General features: G+C 43.6%; 1 protein-coding gene across 3 annotated transcripts; it reads left to right on the top strand.

Annotated features, from left to right (window-relative positions):
• The first annotated feature begins 152 nt into the window (after window positions 1-152).
• Window positions 153-18,861, top strand: SNX5 (sorting nexin 5). Of its 3 annotated transcripts, none has more exons than XM_008922917.3 (13): window positions 153-283; window positions 8,219-8,323; window positions 8,813-8,923; window positions 9,508-9,629; window positions 9,949-10,072; window positions 13,303-13,398; window positions 14,254-14,359; window positions 14,438-14,513; window positions 15,262-15,301; window positions 15,396-15,482; window positions 16,560-16,719; window positions 17,475-17,560; window positions 18,564-18,861. In XM_008922917.3, the coding sequence occupies exons 1-13, from the start codon at window positions 197-199 to the stop codon at window positions 18,609-18,611; spliced, it is 1,248 nt and encodes a 415-aa protein (XP_008921165.3). In that variant the 5' UTR covers window positions 153-196; the 3' UTR covers window positions 18,612-18,861. The 3 variants fall into 3 exon arrangements, with proteins under 3 accessions (XP_008921165.3, XP_017940969.1, XP_017940968.1); XM_018085480.2 differs by lacking the exon at window positions 153-283 and adding an exon at window positions 1,152-1,170; XM_018085479.2 differs by lacking the exon at window positions 153-283 and adding an exon at window positions 1,968-1,987.
• The last annotated feature ends 276 nt before the right edge of the window (window positions 18,862-19,137 follow it).

Genomic DNA, 19,137 nt, shown 5'->3' with positions numbered 1-19,137 from the left:
TGTTATTTGAAAGGCTCTGAAGAAAACAACCCAAATCTCTAAATGCAAGGAAAAAATATAGCGTTTTGCCGCCATCTTGGATGAAGGCAAGCAGCGCCCTGCCCTCACCCCAGATGGCGGCCCCCCGGGGGTGTGGCGCGGCGGCGCGGGAGGCGGTGGCGGCGGCGGGGGCGGTGGCGGCTCCGCCTCGGGGTATATGACGAAGCGGCGGCGGGGAGGAGACGGGCAGTGCTTGTTCGTGATCGGAGACATGGCTCTGCGCGGCGGGGACGCGCAGGACAAGGTAGGCGGCCCGGCTGGGGCAGGCCGCGGGGGCGCAGCCGGGCTGGCCCCGTGGGGTGAGAGGGAGCTCCCCGCTCCCTTTGCCCCCGACAGCGCTGGGACAGTGACAGGTTTTTATTTCTGCTCCGTTTAGAGTTTGTTTTTTAAATATTAGTTACCTTAGTCGCACTGAGCTCTCCTGAGGGCAGGTGGTCAGGGTGCCCAGGGTGAACGCGGGGTGTAGCTCCTGAAGGAAGAGGCCCAGGGGGAGATAAGTGGGTGGGGCAGGCTTAAAGCCGGAGTGGGAAGGAGGAGGATGGAGGGAAGGGCTGTGCAGCTGCCGTGAGGCGGTACGGGCTGCACTCCTGGGCTGTGGCAGGAGCAGGATGACAGCCAGGGCTCTGGACCTGCAGGAACGGGGCCTGGCAAGGAAAGCAGGAGCAGGACCTGCTCATGAGGACCTGTCTCTGGGCACTAGCGGCGAAGTGCTGTAGGCAATTGTGCTGCCGAGGGTTCAACTTGCTCTTTCTCAATGGGTCAGCTGCCTAGTGTGTCTGTGACCAGCCTTCCTGGTTATGTGCTCTAGGTCAGCTGTCACATCAGCTGCTGTGCCTCTTTCCCTTGGCTGTCACATCAGCAGCTGACTTAGTTTTCCTTTCTCTGTAGTAGCGTTCGAACCTTTAAGTGCCAAGGAGCCTTTAAAGCAGTGTGGGGTGTTACCTAATGTTCTAAGACTCTCAACTTCTCTGAGGAAATACAAGTTAAATGCTAAAACAGAAACTTTGTGAATTAATGTGTATGTAATGTAGACAGTGATTGAAATTATTTCTCCTACTGGGCAAACTACCTGGCTTAATCTACCTAAACTACCTGATTTAATAACTATCCTCAACACACCTTGAATAGAAGGTAAGGCAGCCCTGTAACAGTCAGTGAATTGCCTATTTGTCTTTCATGTTGTTGCATCTTAATGCAGTTTTGCATTGTGATTAAGCTTAATTCACTTTCAGGAAGATGACTTTGTTTCAAACTGTTAGGTGTGCTTAAGTCTCTTCAGTCTGTGTTTTCTCCAGCTTTTTGCAACATATATATTAGCTGACTTAAAGGCTAGAAATATGCCAGGCTTGTTTACTAGTTTAGTAACTTCCTATAGATACTTTCTTTTCATGTCTTTCCCTTCCATATGAATCTCATTTTGAAACAATCCTGACAAAGTAGAACAGGCAAAAGTTTGCAGAGCAAGTGTTCTCTAGTAGTTTGCTGTGAGCTGGCCAGTGCTTTAACTGTTTTCTGGTGCATGTGAAACTATTTGTATTAAAATGTCTGCACTTTGAGAATAGTGAGTCTTTATAGTCTTGCACGATCTGCAGGTGATGGGGTGGAGGGGGAAGGTCAAATATCAACTCTCTTGCAGCAACTGGTAACTTTTGATGTGCCTTTTTAACTTAGCAGGCAGGAATATTGGGGGAGGGGAAAACGTTCCCATGGTGAGGGTTGGAGTAGCTTTAAACTCTGATGTTCAGTGGACATATATTAACTAGTTTGTTTCAGGTTTTAGGGCTGTCTTGGGATTCCAGCAGCACGGGGGAGGATAGAAATACTCCTGTCTTGTCTGTTCCTGTCTAGGTAAAGAAACACCAACAGGGAACTGGTATGTGGCCAGTAGATAAAGCCTGTGCCTGTAAAGAAAGCTTCGTTAGGTATTAACCTTGAATAGGAACCACTGGTAAGTATAAACTAAAAACTGACCCTGAGGTGGCAAAGCAGCAGAGGATCAGGATATGTAGGAAGAGGAAGGGAGGGTAGGATAAGGGTGATTGGAAGTGCAGTGGGAAAGAAGGTGTAATTGGTCATGGGGGAGGAAAAGGCACTTCAGAATGTGAAACAAGTAGTGGGACTGCCAAGATAAGCTTGAGTAAATACCCTGGTATTTCCTAACGTTGGTGGCTTGATAGTATTTTAAGGCTTTGGTCTGCAGTTAAAATGTTCTAGATCAAAATACTGAGAGCAAGTATTTGTCTTCACTGACTCCTTCTCAAAGCAGTCAGTGAAGACAAAATGTTGTGTCATAGCCTGAGACTTGCTGTTATAACTCACAAATGGTGATTCTGTGTGCTGGACGGATTCTGCTACATGGTCTGAAGGAATGAGGGCATACTAGGTCTTGCCTATGCTTAGCAAAACAACTACTTCTGCATACTGCTGGGCCCAAAATCAAATAGGGAGATGAACTGCTAGCAAGGCGAAAGTTACTGGATAAGGATAATGTACTGTCAAGGACATACAGCCTCCATGAAGCTGGCCCAGCGGTTTGGGCTAATGACACAAGTTCAAGTCCGTGGAAGGTGAAGCCGGTGTGGTGAGGCAGTATTTCTGAGACTCCCGAAGGCCAGCTCTGGCCTCACTGCTGGAGGGCAGCAAAACAATCTTGTGGATGCTGACTGTGGCTTAGGAGTTTGCTGCCTTTGCACCATTTCCATTTTAGTCTGCCACAGGCCATGCTCTACAGGCACACTACTGCAGCAGAGTGGATTTGGCCTGCATGGCCAAAGCTGTTGCTTGAACCCTCAAGCTGAGGAATCAGTGTGTTGGGTGGAGGTGTCCTATGTGCTGCTGGGTGGATCAGGGTGAGCTAGCAAGGCTTTTGCTTGGAATATGTGGTCCTTGAAGTTTTATAAACATTACTCCCTCTGTGTTCTTCCTTCTGTAAGGAGCCGTATGACCGCTTGGTTTCTGTAGAGAGTGATGCAGGGATCCTGCTGACAGGAGAGCTAAGTGATCAGGCACAGCCTGATTATTGCACAACCAGAGGCAACAGGTGCTCTGCCTGCAGAGGCTGCTTTCTGCTTACTTGACAAGCATTGTACTTGGTGAGGAATGCCATTTCAGTGTGACTAAATTGAACTGTTTTTCCCCATTTATTGGTGCTTTAAGCAAAATAATGAAAACCTTTACATCACTGGAGTTCTGCAGTCCAAGTCACAATGTGGGAAGGCATTTTTTGTAGCATAAGTAGCAACATGAAGACTGGTTCAATTTTTCCTGGCTGTTTGCAACCCAGACTACTTCAGGACTGTTCAGTTCAATGTCAGAGATAAGAGCAAACCTGTCATGAAGGCTGCAAAATCAAAACTTCACGTACACTGTGAAGTGTTATGTTGGCTCTTTACGCTGCATGTGTGCAGATGTCTTTTTAGTATCTTGACTGAAAGGAAACTTGAGGTACGTGTGCTGAATATGACTGAAATGTAGTTCCAGCAACCAATGCTGTTAATATCTGCTGGCCAGATACTCTGCAAGTCTGCTGGTTAACTCCTGGGTGTCGAAAAAGGCCCTCTAGAACTGATTGCTCTGATTAAACTGCCAGAAAACATCATGATCTCTTAGTGCTCTCTGGAGAGCACTTAAACTGGATTAATTAAAATGACTGTTCTGTAAAAAGTAATGAATTCTGGGTAGTGGCAGATGTAATTACTACTGAAGTCTTGTTTGTGGGCTATTGCTTGAATGATAGCAGGAGGTGATCAGTAAGGGGAGAGGGTTTTTGTAAGGTATCTGACAATAAGCAGAAAGCTCTGACGTGGGAGCCCTTGTGGAAGGGCTCCTTGCTCTTTCCAAGAACCTGGCTATGTGGAAAATCCCTGAATTCACCTGTCTTTGAGAACAAATACATATTCTTATTTCACTAACAGTCAGATGTTGTACACAGTTGCTTGCAGTGGCAGATTCTTTTGTTAGAATGCAGAAGTAACATCGAGTCATCCAGAACCACGCTAAAACTGCAAAGGGTGTAATTTGAAAAGCAACAGTTCAGGCCACTCAACAGAACTAAATGGCTTCAGTGGCTGAGGGCATTTCTTTCCAGGGATGCCTGCAGGGTCAAGATGTGTTTGCATTTGGGTGAGGCCTGATCAGAAACTAAATGTCTGTCAAGTAGAAGCCTGGGTAGCTGATGGCCCTCACTGAGTTGTACTTAAATGATGCAACTCTTTTTTGTTTGGTTGGTTTTGGGGGATTGTTTGTTTTTTGGTTGGGTTTTTGAGCGGGTTTTATTTGTTTGGGTGTTGGGGTTTTTTGTTTTGTTTTGTTTCGTTTCCCCCTCCCTAGCATCTCTAACCAATAGAAAAAAAGTAAGTGCTTTAAAACTCTTTCTGGATTGGGCAAGTAATGCTCCTTGCTGTTTCCTGGACTTTAGATCAGATGTTGATCATGATGTCCTAATTAGTACCATAATATCTAGATTTAGTCTTCTGGTCCTGAAACCTAGAAATGTTAATAATCAGTATGATGACTATATGTTCTTCTGGAGGGCTCTGCTTGATGTCTTGTTTTAATTTCCAGGTTAGATAGTTGTGGTGGACAGTATCTGTACTGAACAGGGAAAGTTTTTCTTGAATCCTCAAGAAAGCCCAGGGATCCTGAAACAGGTCACTAAGAAGACTGAGCCTAGTAGTGGGAGATGTCGACTTCTGTAGTCACTACAAACCAGAAGTGGTTTCTGAGAAAGAGAAATGAAAGTGGGAATACTGTACTGGGTTTGGGTGAATGTTTGTTTGCAGTCCAACCCAGCTGTTTCCTCTCTGTGTGTGCTCTGTACCTCTTTGGTCATGTGCTGCAAGTAAGGAATAACCCCTTCACACTCTCTGGGAGCTATAATTATAATCCAAGCTCGGCAACTGGGAAGTGACAGACTGGTTTCTGGTAGCTGGGGTGGGGAAACTTCAGTTCTCTTGCCCGCTGCGTGGAGTGCAGGGAAGAAACAGTGACGTCCTACAATGATGCCTCTGGATACAAAGGACCTGCCAAACATGGTAGGCTAGAGAGCTAAGGTGGAGTGATATCCTGGGAAGGCCTTGGGTTGGATGCCTGCTATGGTAAAAGAACAAGCCTGGGACCTGGAGATTACAGTTTAATTCTCTGCATAGCCTTCACGTGACCATAAGCAAATTGGTTCTCATTCTTGTAGGATGGGTGTAGGATAGATGATGGCAGGAAAGGTCCTGAATGCAAAGCTGTTAATGCTGCAGAAGCTGATGTTTACATTGATCGAGGGTTGATGTGGAACATCTGCTTTAGGTGCTCACTGAGTTAGAGCTGTGGTGACAGGAGGGGGGCCTCTTGCTTTCTGTTCAGTGCAGAAGTGCTACTCCAGCACTTTTTGTAGGGAAACAAGCACTCACTCCTCCTGAAGTCAGGCAGTGTGAATGCTTCCTTTGTAGTCTGAGCCTTGCTGCCATGATTGTGTAATCCTAAAGGTCTCTGGCCTGGAGTTAGGAGCTCACAGGACCTTCACAGGACTAGAGTAGACCAGTGGTCTTATGATCCTCAGCTTCACATAGCTCCGGGTTCTTTACTGAAGACCAACTCCTGAAGGGTAGAGGTCAATAATCCTGTGCCGTCTTCATATATTTCAGACTGCAGTGGCCTTTAAGCCTGGGTTGTGTACATTTACAGCAGATGTTTAAGGCAGTAGAAGTACAAGATTTTTTTAGCAAATGGCTTCATGCTGTTCTGAGCGGCAGAATCCCACCAATGTATATAGGGGTGTTCTTGACCCTTGTCCTGTATTTGAGCTGGTCTCTCACTTTGGGCCCCATGCGTAGTACATATTGCTCTGGAGTGCATAGCTGAACACTGCTGCTGACTCCCAGTTGATTCTGTGTAAATAAGGCCCTGCTGTGAGCATAAACTCACCTGCAGTATTATTCCTGGGAATTGTTGAAGCTGCAGATTATGTGTTCTTGCCCCATTGTCTCTGCAGCTTGTGCAGAGTGATGGGGAGACATACCCGTGACATGTGAACTGCTTTAATCTGACAAAGCAGTACCACCTTGTGTCCGTACCTGTCCATCTCTTGTGTAGGCAACTACTAGGCATGGAAGGGTGTGCAGACAGCATCTAATCACAGGTTACCTTCTCCACAAGACAATAAGAAAGCTTGCAAATTCAGGACTGACTGATTTGTGTAATCCTTTCCTTAGTTTAGCTGAGAGGAAACCGTTTCCTTTGGCTTATAATACTTTCCAAACTCAGCAGTTCATATTGTTATCGCTGCTGATCCTGTTTGGACACTAAAGATAAGTAAGCAGAATGTAAAACACTGAGATCTGTATGTCGCTGCTTTGCCTGCTGGTGTTATCTGGCTGGGAAACACTGACCAGCTTGCCTTTCGTTCATTTGGCAACACGCAGTGAACTGCGCTCCCAGTGAAATTAATGCCTGACTACCTGTCTTTCCTGTAGTGCTTTAACGGGATGGCTTCTGCCCAAACCAGTGTGCTGTTTGGCCTGTGCCTTTCTAGAAAGTTTTAGAATTGCATGCCTGTATGGGAACATAATAGTCTGTCCAAAGGTGTGACTGTACTGTTGGAATCCCTCTAGAGTTTGGAGTCCCACCATGTCCATTTGGATGTGAGCAGTGCTTGGGACTGCTAGGAACTGTGTTCCAGGGCATGTTCTGTAAGCATGCTTCTTGCCAAGGCAGTACCCAGGATGGGCTTAAAGTCTCATGTCCTACAGGAGTCAGAATGGAAATGTGCTGCATACAAAGTCATTCCATAGTCATAAGGTTTAAAAGGTTTATCTCATCTAATTCTAGCTAACAGTGGGGATGCAACAGATAAGTCTTTCTAATGTGGCTGAGCAGATGAGGGTACAGTGACTGGGATATCCCTCATTTACACATGGCAGTCTGATCATAGAGAGTAGCAGTAACCATCGGGGGCAGGCTGGATAGAGGCAAATGCACGCCGGCCTAGCAGCTGTGTCCTCTGCAGGCAGCCAGGGAGAATTGTTATCTACCAGATCTGGGCTGCAGATGGCCAGCCTGGGGGGGAGGGAGTTTCCAGAGCCTTTTGGAAGCAAAGCTTTACCTTATAAAGGGCAACCTATCAACAGTTCTTAGCAGCTTTACAGAGGCTTAAGGCAATATTCAAGCAATCTGTGATATGACAGGATTGCTCAGATGCTGTCTGCCATTTGTTTGTGGGCTTTGGTGTTGTGTGCACTAGTGTGCTGCAGAGTGGTGCAACAACATCAGTCATGGTCCAGTTCTCCAGCTTGCTTTTCTGGGAAGGCCTTCAGAGTTGTCTCCAAAGGATAACCTCAGGATTCATCCTGACTCTGACGGACACTCTTCAGCAAGCTTCCTGTGTTGTGACCTTGATCTCTGGTTGTTTCTCCCTTATGCAGAAAACAAGAAAGATTTGTTAGGCCACAGCCCTTAAGGGAGGGCCTCTTAGAAGACAGGCTAGAGGATCCTCAACTGAAAAGGCTATTCCACTGCTCTGGAAGTTTCAGTATAGTTGAAATTATGTTCTGGGTCTAGGCTGTTGGAATGAAGAAATAAACCCCCAAAGGAAGATGCTGGCTCAGTTTAAGGCCTGTTTGAAGCACTTGGAAGGCAAGTCAGATCTTTATCGAACCAAGTGGGCTCTGAGGTCTCCTGTAAATGGTGCCTCACATGGCAAGCTCAGAAACCTCAATAACTCTCTGATCTAAGGGTGAGGAAAGAGATCATAAGGCTAGACTCTTAAGAGCTAATGTTCTACAATCCTGTGGAGGCACAGGATAATGAAGAGAACTATTAGGGTTGTTGCTGTCTTTTGAATGACATAATAGGCTTTGGCTTGGTGGGCTCCAAGTAAACAAGTTGGAGAAGTACTGGAAGGAGGATGTTGTTTTCAAGAAGAGACTTCCCAAATACCTCTAGTGTGAACTCCAATAATCATTTCTTCAGACTTTAGGCTAACAAGCCCTTTTCTTTCCTGTGCTTGGAAGGGAAGGCTTGTTACAGTGATGTGCAGGTAGTGTCAAGTCTGTCATGCTTGGCCATATGTGCTGTTTCTGAAGGCAGTGCTGTAGTGCAGAGTGGTTCTCATTGACAGCTGATGATCAGTCTAGCTTCATTAAGCCTACCTGATGCTTGACCAAGGCTTATACTGTGAATTCTGTTGCAGCTGAGGTCTGTATCTGTAGACCTGAATATTGATCCTTCTCTCCAAATTGATATCCCTGATGCCCTAAGTGAAAAGGACAGAGTGAAGTTCACTGTGCATACTAAGGTAAGGTCGTGGGGAAAGAGAGGTTATGCAAGTAATATGTGTATTTGCAGTACACCTACCTGTAAAGATGGCAATGAAGGAAATCTAATTAGATGGAGACTTTCCACTTAAAGGTGGCTTGAAGGTGTGTATATATAAAACTTCAGATTCCCTAAGACTTGAACGCTCTAAACAGAGACAAGGTTAGCTGATCATTAAGTTGGCTTTGCTAAGGAATCCTAGCTAGACACCAGAAGGCTGTGGATAAGAAAGCAGCTACTGGGAAATGTCACAAAATAAACTGTATTAATGCTGTTCCACAACAGTGCCTTTTATCTAACAGTCTGCTTAGTGGTACGGCACTCGGCTCTCGAGTGAGTGCCAGCTCAGCTAAAAGGAATTGGGCAAGGCTCTTACTAGGCAGAATAGCTTCCTTTTGGAAATGGACAGAGCTGTTTCTAAAAGCACTGATTTACAAAACAGTAGGGGCTTGTCTATCTTCTCTTCCAGACTACACTGCCAGCGTTTCAAAGCCCTGAGTTTTCAGTTACACGACAGCATGAAGACTTTGTGTGGTTGCATGATACGCTCACTGAAACTGAAGAGTATGCAGGTCTCATTGTAAGTACTTCCTAAAAAATGTAATTCTAACTGAAAAACTATAGCAATCTAAAGTGCATACTAGTAAAGGTGTGAAATATGTTTTATCAATGCTAGTAGTGTGTCATGGCCTGGGTATTCCCTATGCTTCCTGTTGCCTTAATTCCCAGACAACTTGAGTGGTGTGGCATTTATGTTAACTTTGCATATAACTTGGAGCAGCAAAAAAGACTTGATGCTCCGAGAGTCCCTGGCTCCATGGTGGTATTAATATCTGCCTGAAGATGACAGTGAAATAATCTATTAAATATGGTCTGTCCTTCCTATCATGATTCTTTAGGAGGCCATGTGGGCCACAGAAGATGGCTGGCTATGAGGTGGATTATAGAGGCTGTTCTTGTGGGTTGGTTTCCCTCCTGGGGCAGGGATAGCACAGAACTGGGAAGGGCAGACAGGCTGTCAACACGCTCTAGAATTCCTGGTTCATGCACTCTTTACCACACTTTTCCATGATGAGGCAAAAGAGCCTCCTTCCAGAGAAGGCTAGAAGTAATTTTGGAAAACTGTATTTGCTAGTATCTATCACTAACCATTTCCTTGGCTAGATACCTCCAGCACCTTCAAAGCCTGACTTTGATGGTCCCAGAGAGAAGATGCAGAAGCTAGGAGAAGGAGAAGTGTCTATGACAAAAGAAGAATTTGCCAAAATGAAGCAAGAACTAGAAGCGTAAGTAAAATGACTCTACTGCCAAAAGCTGCACTTAGAGAAGCCTCCTAGGAGAGCAACTTTATTTTATTTGGTAATAACTGATCTTGAGTGTGACTGATTTGAAGAGTGTCTTGAAAATCCTGGAGCTGAGGACTTGACAAAAGTTTCTTTCAAACTAGAAAGCTTCCTGGCTAAAGAGGTTGAAAATAGCTTCACTATCACTAGCTAGCTATTTCAGAAGCCTGCTGTCAAATATTTTCACTGGATAACAAAGTAATTCTTTGTATATTGAAGAAGGCAGTACAAGAGAGGATCTCAATCTGTTCTTTCCTTTCAGTGAATACCTTGCTGTCTTCAAGAAGACTGTATCGTCACATGAAATTTTCCTTCAGCGGATTTCTTCTCATTCTGTGCTCAGCAAAGATCGCAATTTTCATGTTTTCCTGGAGTATGACCAGGATGTAAGATTTCTTTATTTTTTCCTCTCTGCTTTCCAAGTGAGGCAAATTGTTAAGAGTGCTGTTGTTTTTTTTCTGGGCACAGTCAAAATGTTATGTGAATCTATATGCAGCATCAACAAGTAGATATTGTAAGTACTTCTGTGAGATGAAAGGATGAAAGCCTGACCTTTAGACCTTTTTCTGTTATAAATCTCAGTGTTTATAAATCCTTGTCAAATTGGTTAGGAAGCCAACTTTGCATGCCTTTATCTTGGGAACAACCAGCAGGTTCAGGTGTACCTGTGCTGTGCTGTGTTGCATAGTCCTAAAATTGAAGAATGGAGGTATATTAAAGTTAGTCCTGCATCTGTTTTATCACACCTAATTATGAGTGCTGGATGCTGATCCAAGATGTATGTCCTGGTTTTGGCTAGGACAGACTTAATTTTCTTGTGGTAGCAGTGAGGGAGAGCAAGAAAGGGGCTGGGCTGGGGGAGGTTCCATATGGGGCACCTAGGTTGTATTCCATACCACCCACATCATTACTGGGGGGTGAAAGTGTAAAGGATTCTCTCTTTTGTGGAAAAAAGGGGGCATTAGGTTGCGGCTGGTAGCAAAAAGGGCCATGTGGAGGGTCCATGGCCATTTTCATCTGTCTTGGGCCTCGAAGGGCCTTGGTCAGTGAACACCTTGTTTGTATGTAAATTACCCTCTTTTTGCATACCTTTTGTTATTAACATTTTAATGATGATCTTGGTGATCATCAGGAATTGGCCTGAAGGTGAAAATTTCAGACTATCATCAGAAGAGGAAGAGGAGCAGGTGACACTTGCTGAGGAGGCCCCACCATATAGTCAGCTACCCAAAAATGAAAAGTGACACGCTCTCTTCACTGATGGTTCCTGCCATATCGTAGGGACAAATTGAAAATGGAAAGCTGCCATATGGAGTCCTATGCAGAAGCTATCAAGGGACACGGTGGATCGAGTCAGGCTGCAGAGCTGAAAGGCGTCCAACTAGCTTTAGATATCACTGAAGGAGAGAAATGACCAACACTCTACACTGACTCATGGATGGTAGCAAATGCTCTCAGGGAATGGCTAGACCAATGGAAAAAGACCAATTGGCAGAACAGAGGTAAATCCATCTGGGCTGCTGAATTGCGACAAGACTTTGCTGCCTGGGTAGCGAAGTTGACTGTGAAAGTCCATCATGTAGATGCACATATACCTGAGAGTTAGGTTGCTGAGGAGCATTGCAATAATGGTCAGGTAGATCAAGCTGCCAAGATTAAAGTGTCTCAGGTAGATCTGGACTAGCAACACGAGGGTGAATTATTTCTGGTGCAGTGGGCCTGTGTTGCCTCAGGTCATCAAGGGAGAGATGCAACATACAGATGTGCTCATGATCGAGGGGTGGACTTAACCATGGACACTACCTCCTAGGTTATCCATAACTGTGAAACATGTGCTGCCATCAAGCGGGTCAAGCCCCTGTGGTATGGGGGACAATGGTTGAAATATAAATATGGGAAGGCCTGGCAGATCAATTACATTACTCTCCCGCAAACCTGCCAAGGCAAGTGCTATGTGCTTACAATGATGGAAACAGCCACTGGATTGTTGGAGACTTACCCTGTGCCTTACACCACTGCCTGTAACACCATCTCTGGCCTTGAAAAGCAAGTCCTGTGGCAGCATGGCACCCCGGAAAGAATATAGTCAGACAATGGGACTCATTTCAAAACCAGCCTCATAGATACCTGGGACAGAGAACATGATATTGAGTGGGTATATCGTATTCCCTATCATACACTAGCCTCTGGGAAAGTTGAAGGGTACAGTGGACTGTTAAAAACCACATTGAAAGCAATGGGTGGTGGAACCTACAAACATTGGGATGTACATTTAGCAGGGGCCACCTGGTTAGTTAGCACCTGAGGCTCCACTGGTCGAGCTGGCTCTGCCCAATCAGAACTGCTATGTACTGTATCAGGAGATAAAGTCCTTGTGGTGCATATGAGAAATGTGTCAGGGAAGACAGCTTGGATTAGTCCTGCCTCAAGCAAGGGCTTGTATTTGCTCAAGGACTTGGATGCACTTAGTGGATAATGCGAAGAGACAGGGAAACACTATGTGTACCTCAAGGGATTTGATTTTTGTGGAAGAACCACCTGTAATATTGAATTGTATGTTATATTGGTTACTGAATAACAGTGCCACTGTGTGCCATAACTACCATGGACAATGAGGATGGACTGCCCCCAGTACACCAGTTGGGAGCTCGTGATGCAGCTTATAACCAGCTGACAACACACCAGCTCTCCTGACCTGGAAGACAAATAGGATAGATAGAACCCACAGTCATAGACTAAATGAACTCAACAGATATCTTGTGGGGATGGCCATTGACTATGGGAATAATATCTGTGCTTGACTATGTTTATATATGTGTATGTAGTTGGAAGGTGTCAGATTTGGGCATGACATAGATGGTATAGAATAAGGGGTGGATAATGTCCTGGTTTAGGCTAGGACAGAGTTAATTTTCTTGTGGTAGCAGTGGGGGAGAGCAGGGAAGGGGCTGGGCTGGTAGAGGTCTGCATGGGGCACCTAGGTTGTATTCTATACCACCCATATCATTGCTGGGGGGTGAAAGTAAGGGATTCTCACTTTTGTAGAAAAAGGAGCATTGGCTTGGGGTTGATAGAAAAAGGGGACCGTGTGGAGGGTCTGTGACCATTTCTGTCTGTCTTGGGCCATGCAGAGCCTCAGTCAGGGAGCATCTTGTTTGTATAGAAATCTTTTTGTGTATCTTTTGTTATTAATATAGTTACTGTTACTATTTGTTATTTCACTGCTACTTTTCAAGTAAATTTGTCCTATCTCAACTCAAAAAATCTCTGGTTTTTATCTCCCTCTCACCAGGAGAGGTATTGGGGGGCAGAAAGGGAGCAGCTTGACTGGGATTTAATTTTCTAACTGGTTTTTAAAACCAGCACAATATGTAAGGAGGAACCGAGCTGTTTTTGGGAATGAGAACGAATCTGTGGCACAGGATAATTGAAGTTCTTCTAGCCAATCTTTTTGTTACCTGTTACATTCATTATGCTGTTACTGTGGAGGACTTGGAAATCAACCTGCTCTGATATATACTAGGTGTAAATGATGTTATTACATTTCAAGAGTCAAAACAGTCACTTTTTCACCACTGGGGATGACTTTAAAGATATTTTTGCCTCTCTGTTGCAGCTGAGTGTTCGGAGGAAAAACACTAAAGAGATGTTTGGTGGCTTTTTAAAAAGTGTAGTAAAGAGTGCTGATGAGGTCCTTTTCTCTGGAGTCAAGGTAAGGTTGTTGATTAACCTCTTACAGTCTTGATTGTTTTGTGCTTTCTGCTCCAGGGAAGTTACTCATGTCTGCTTCAGGCTTGATGTGCATGAGGCTCAGTTACTAATGTCAGCCTGCCTTGTTACTGCTGTCCTAGCCTGTATTAATTTTGACTTCTCTAAAAATAAGACATTGGAGCTACAGGCTGTTAAATTTCAGTGTATACTTCAGGTTTCTGGTGGATGCAAAAGAGTTGCCTTAACACCTGATTCTGGTGGGGAGGAAGGAATTACACCTTCAGCAAACATGCTTGTGGCTTTTGTCTACTTTGGAGCTCTGAATTTATGGGTTTCTGCTTGCACTAGACAAGATCAAATACTAAAAACTGTAACTGGTCCAGGTTCAGCTTATTCTGTCACATTGCCATGGTAGCTCTTCCCAATAGGCTTGCTGTCCTAAAGACAATGTCACGAAATGTTACAATATGTATCATATTTGATGTGGATGTGAAGCAAGCTTGTAAACTGTTTACTCCTGAGCTGCTGTGTTGCAGCAGGCCTAGGAAATAAAATTCCAACAGTTGGTAGCCCTGAGGACTGTCTGATAGTAACTTACTGGTTGCTTCAGACAGTCTGCATCAGTGAATACTTGAGTGTCAACTTCATTTTCACCACACGGTGTAAAAGAAACTTGCCAAATGGCTTGGTGTGTTAAACCCTTTTCTCAGGATCTTGCTCTGAACTCAGTTTTTCAATAGCCATTTGGTGGGCCTATGCTCAGGTCCAGGCTATGGTTGTCTGTTTGGCCCTTCCCAAAATAGGGAAGAGTTTGTATTCTGCAGGAACTAACTTAACAGGTCATACTCTTTTTCAGGAAGTAGAAGATTTTTTTGAGCAAGAGAAGACTTTTCTTGTGAACTACTACAACAGAATCAAGGATGCGTGTGCAAAAGCAGATAAGATGACAAGATCTCATAAAAGTGAATTTTTTCAAAGACCTTTGAGAAATCATGCAGTTTTGCTGATTTCAGCCTGAAAACCTTGTCTTGTTCTTGCAGATGTTGCAGATGATTATATTTATACTTCGGCTTGCTTGAACAGCCTGGCATTGGAAGAACCTACAGCTATCAAAAAGTAAGTAATTCAAACTGTTCATAAACATATCCTGAGCATTAAAACTCTTTCCTCTAGCACTCCTGGTGCGGCAGACCTAATGTTATCAATTGCAACTTAACTAGTTGATCTCTTGCCAGTTGTGCCCTGGAGCGGAATTGTGCTGGTTGTCAAAACTTCTTCTTAGCAGAAATTTCCTTGCATTTTTTCAGGTCATAAACTCCCAGAGACTATTGGAGAAAGGGTTTATGCATATGTGTTCTGATGTGCTGTTAAATATAACCACAGCTTACACTAAGTCTGTACTATCTTCTAGACCTTTGCAGTTCCAGCATAGTAGGGATTTTTTTAAGCTGTAGAAACCTAGTTACCTTTTCTGAGGTGAATTCCACCTTTCAACTTTGCTGTCAATTTACCAAGACCTTGTTAAAACAGAGTGTATAGCTGAACAAACAAGCTGGTTCATCCCTCTTGGAGGATAGCAGCAAGGAAATTCTCCACAAGACCTTTATGCTCTGAAGATTAGCATTGTTACTTTAAGTGATGTCTAGCCGCTCAGCTGTTAGGCTGGAATCCAGCACATTGAACCTTTTGTCCAGGTCTTTGCCTAGACCTAAATTCTTTTCAAACACTTGTCTGGATCTGTATGCAGGAGAAAACTCTAGCCTTCAGCTTTTTGGTCTCCTGGCAATTGATCCTGGCGTTTTTCAGACTAAGAAGTATCTAAGCCTTACTTATGCTTTTTTTTATTTTCCCTCTCCCCACTTAGGTACTTGTTGAAAGTTGCAGAGCTCTTTGAGAAACTCAGGGTAAGGAAAACTTTGGCAGGGGGTGGGGTAGCGGGAAAGAATATGTATGTTGCTGTTACCTGTTCTATAGCAACTATTTTTATTTCTTCTGCAGAAGGTAGAGAGCAGAGTTTCATCTGATGAAGACTTAAAGCTTTCTGAACTGTTGAGATACTACATGCTCAATATAGAAGCTGCTAAGGTGAGAACAGTTTTCTTTTTGAAGCTGTTTTGTTATAGGCATCATGACTCACACATGATATTCTTTGTGCTTTAAGAAGACAGGAAGACGAGCCATTATTTTGCCTAAGAAACCTGACACTCTTGAACCACAGCAGAATGTAGAAACTATATATTATCTGGAGTCCAGCCACTTACAGGAGATCTTGGCCCAGTTTTTGTAGTGGAAGAACTCTTAAATTTCTGTAAGTTAGAGCAAACTGAATTTAAGTCTGCAGCAACGTTCTTTCCCATCCCCTGCCTGAATACTCATGGACTTGTCATAAAATCAATGATGACTGATTAGTACTTGGGATGTGCTTCAGGATTTTTAAAGTACCTTAGCACAAATATGCTGTAACATGTGAAGGCTGTTGGAACCTGGACTTCCAAGAACACTGTGGTAGATTGATTAACTGCAAAAGCCTTGCCAGCAACTCTTTTCTAATCAATACTTCATTTGACATGGGGGTGTCTATGCTGAAAAAAGGTATCCAGGTATAACTTATTGGGCTTCTTCATCTAGTGTCTTACCTTTTAATGTCAGAAATCCTAGAACATTCACTACAGGCTCTCACCGTGTGCTGTACTGTTATTTAGATATCAAGACTACACTGCTGCTAGATTAGAAAGGAATTGACTCAGACCTGTACTATGTCTCATGTCTAGGTTAGTATAGTGCTTCAGTCAAACTGTCAGATCTCCAACAAATTAAATGTCTACCGGAAGTAGACTGAGGGAATTCAGAAAATGCTGTTCCTTCTTAGTGGGGTAACTCACCTTGTAGCAAGATAAACTACTTTAAGGGAAAAAACTATGCCTACAGTAGCCATCAGAATTCCTTGGCGAAGGCATAAGTGGCTGTCCTGAAAATTTAGTACTACACTGGTGAAAGGCGCCTATTGCTATGCCAAGAGTGTGGCAGGCTGTAATAGCTTATTGAAGGAAGCAGAATCTGGTGCTGAAAGAAATGAAACCTCTTGCTGCTAAGGTAGTTGTAACCTCAGTTTGGGAAGTATTCCTCTTAAGGCTTTGGTGTGCTATTTCTATCTACATTCAGGATCTTCTGTACAGACGAACAAGGGCTCTTGTTGACTATGAAAACTCGAACAAAGCTCTAGATAAAGCCAGACTAAAGAGCAAGGATGTTGGGCTGGCCGAGGCACATCAACAGGATTGTTGTCAGAAGTTTGAGAAGATTTCAGAATCTGCAAAACAAGGTAAAGCAGGCATTGCTGTATTTATGCTTAAAAGGAGATCTTAGTGCAGTCTGGGTCTCCATCTGACCTTCAACTGCTGCAGGCTTCTGAACACTCTCCTGAAACAAGTAGTACCTTGCAGGGCAGTATAGATGCCTGTAAAACTAAAACAGCTAAACATTTTTTAAAACCATTCTCTTTAGCAGAGCAGTGTCAGTACTAGACCAGCCTTATTTATAAGCCCCTAGTATTTGCTTTCTAGGTTGAACTCCTGATCTCGGCCTCCACCTGAAGGTAACTGCTAAGGCTTCTAATTGTCTCAGTCAGAACTGTGCAAACAGGCTTTTGCTCTGTCCCAGTATAACTGAGTGACTTTTACAGAGTTTCAAACATTGGTTCTTCGTAGAAGAATATATATATATGGACAATATAAAGCAGAGGAAACATACTTTCATGGCACACGTGCTCTTCCTTCAGTGTATTTGGCTTCTAAATGCTCTGTGTTCTCACAGAGCTTGTGTGGCTTATTACTGTTTTACTCCAGTTGTCTTCCTACAAAGCTTTTCTCTCTTAGGCTGCCTGTTTCCTCACCAAGATGTTGGTGTCATGTGATGAATGAATCTCTGTCTAGAAAACAGCAGGACTAACTCTTGAACCTTTTTTTTCTTTTGTCAAATATTCTAACTAGAGCTGCATATCAGAACTCGTGAAACATAAGGGGCATTACTGAAACTTGTCACATTTTCTATATGTCTTACCTATGTTCTTCTCTACAGAACTGATGAGCTTCAAGCAGAAGAGAATAGCAGCATTCCGCAAAAACTTAATTGAAATGGCAGAACTGGAAATAAAACATGCAAAGGTGTGTTCTATTTGGAATTTAACAGGCATAGGTTCAGAGAAGTAAGTACTGTGTAACTTGGATGATTTGCTGGGTTCCCTTTAAAACTAGGAAGTGTGAAATAGAACAGCTAGGCTCTTCAGCTGAGATCTTAAGAGGAGAAGCTGTAGGCATAGTGTGTACAAAGTGCATAGAAAGAACAAATGCTGACAGTTTTATCTGTCCCATGCAGAAAGTCTGCATTCAAGCTGTCACTCCTAGGACACTAACCTACTGCAGTGAGAAGTCTCAGTTTTGCTGGTAGTACACAACAGGTCACCTGACTTCCCATCAGGCAACCTCGTCTATGGGTTTGACTGTGTCTGGAGGCAGCTGCTGTTTCCAGTGCTCCTGAGCGCTGTGAGAGCACATCCTGTAGCTTATGATCCAGCTGTCAATCATTCTCACTTTGGCTTGTCACTGAAAGGGGACACTGGCTTTGTAGTAGCCTCTATTAAGCTTAACTGAGCAGGCTTGAAGGTTGCTGCAGGGACCACAGCTTAATCTAGGAAAGTATACACAAGTTATGGGGTTTGTTAACTTAGTGTAGGGAACAAAGCAGGAAGAGGTAACTGTGCATCCTCAGCTTCTTTTGAAGAACGAAAGTCTAATGTCTCACTCCCTAAGAGTACTGGACTTTACCACAGGTAACTACTTCAGTGCTGAACTGGAATGTGACACCAACGACTTGACGTTACTGCTCAGTTTGGCCCACTTTAAAAGCTTACTGCTGCCTCTTGCCCCTCTCCTTATCACAAGCTGAGTCATGGTTGAAGGCCTGCAGGAAGAGGTAGATTGCAAACTATCATCTGGTTTTGATTTTTTTACTGCTTGAACGCTTGTCTTTGCAGTAGAAGATCTTTAGCATTGGCACAGGCTACAAAATCCTGGGATGGACCTGCTATTTCAGAAGCATCTTCATTGTGAAAGGCAGGATTTAAATTATTAATTATACTCATCTGAAACTAATTCTCTTCCTTTCCAGAATAATGTTTCTCTCCTGCAAAGCTGTATTGACTTGTTCAAGAGCTAAGGCGCCTTATTCTGAAAATGTGACAAAAGCATCAATTGCACTCAATGGCCAGGGGCAACTTATTGGCTTGACTTCATTAGCTTAAAATAAATATTGTCACTGAGATTCTGTTTGACTAATACTTAAATATGTTGATAGCAATACACTGACTTTATAAATGAGAGCTGAATTATGTATGAATTGTCTGGATGTAGCTAACATCCTGTTGGCTGATAACTCAAAATGAGTCAAATATAAGAAATTAATTTGCTGTTGACTGACTTCATCTAGCAGAAAAAGTGTACTGTGAACTTTTTTTTGTTTTGTTTTGGGTCATTATCTGCCTCTTCATGGCCCTGATATATTTGAAACTTGCAAATGGAAGTGACTTAAGTGTAGTAATTTTTTAAAGTAAATATCTTAACATTCCACTTCCCAGACAGATTTCTACTACAATATATTTTGAATTTCTATAACTGCGTTCACTATTTGTACACTTGGGCAATACAGCAAATAAAGATGTCTGATACAACAAGCCGTTGTTGTA

Source organism: Manacus vitellinus, unplaced genomic scaffold (genome assembly GCF_001715985.3).
Source record: "Manacus vitellinus isolate BGI_N305 unplaced genomic scaffold, ASM171598v3 scaffold_81_pilon, whole genome shotgun sequence".
In the NCBI taxonomy this organism is placed as follows: domain Eukaryota; kingdom Metazoa; phylum Chordata; class Aves; order Passeriformes; family Pipridae; genus Manacus; species Manacus vitellinus.
Note: the sequence above shows the minus strand (reverse complement) of the source record. Positions and strands in the feature narration are given on the sequence as shown.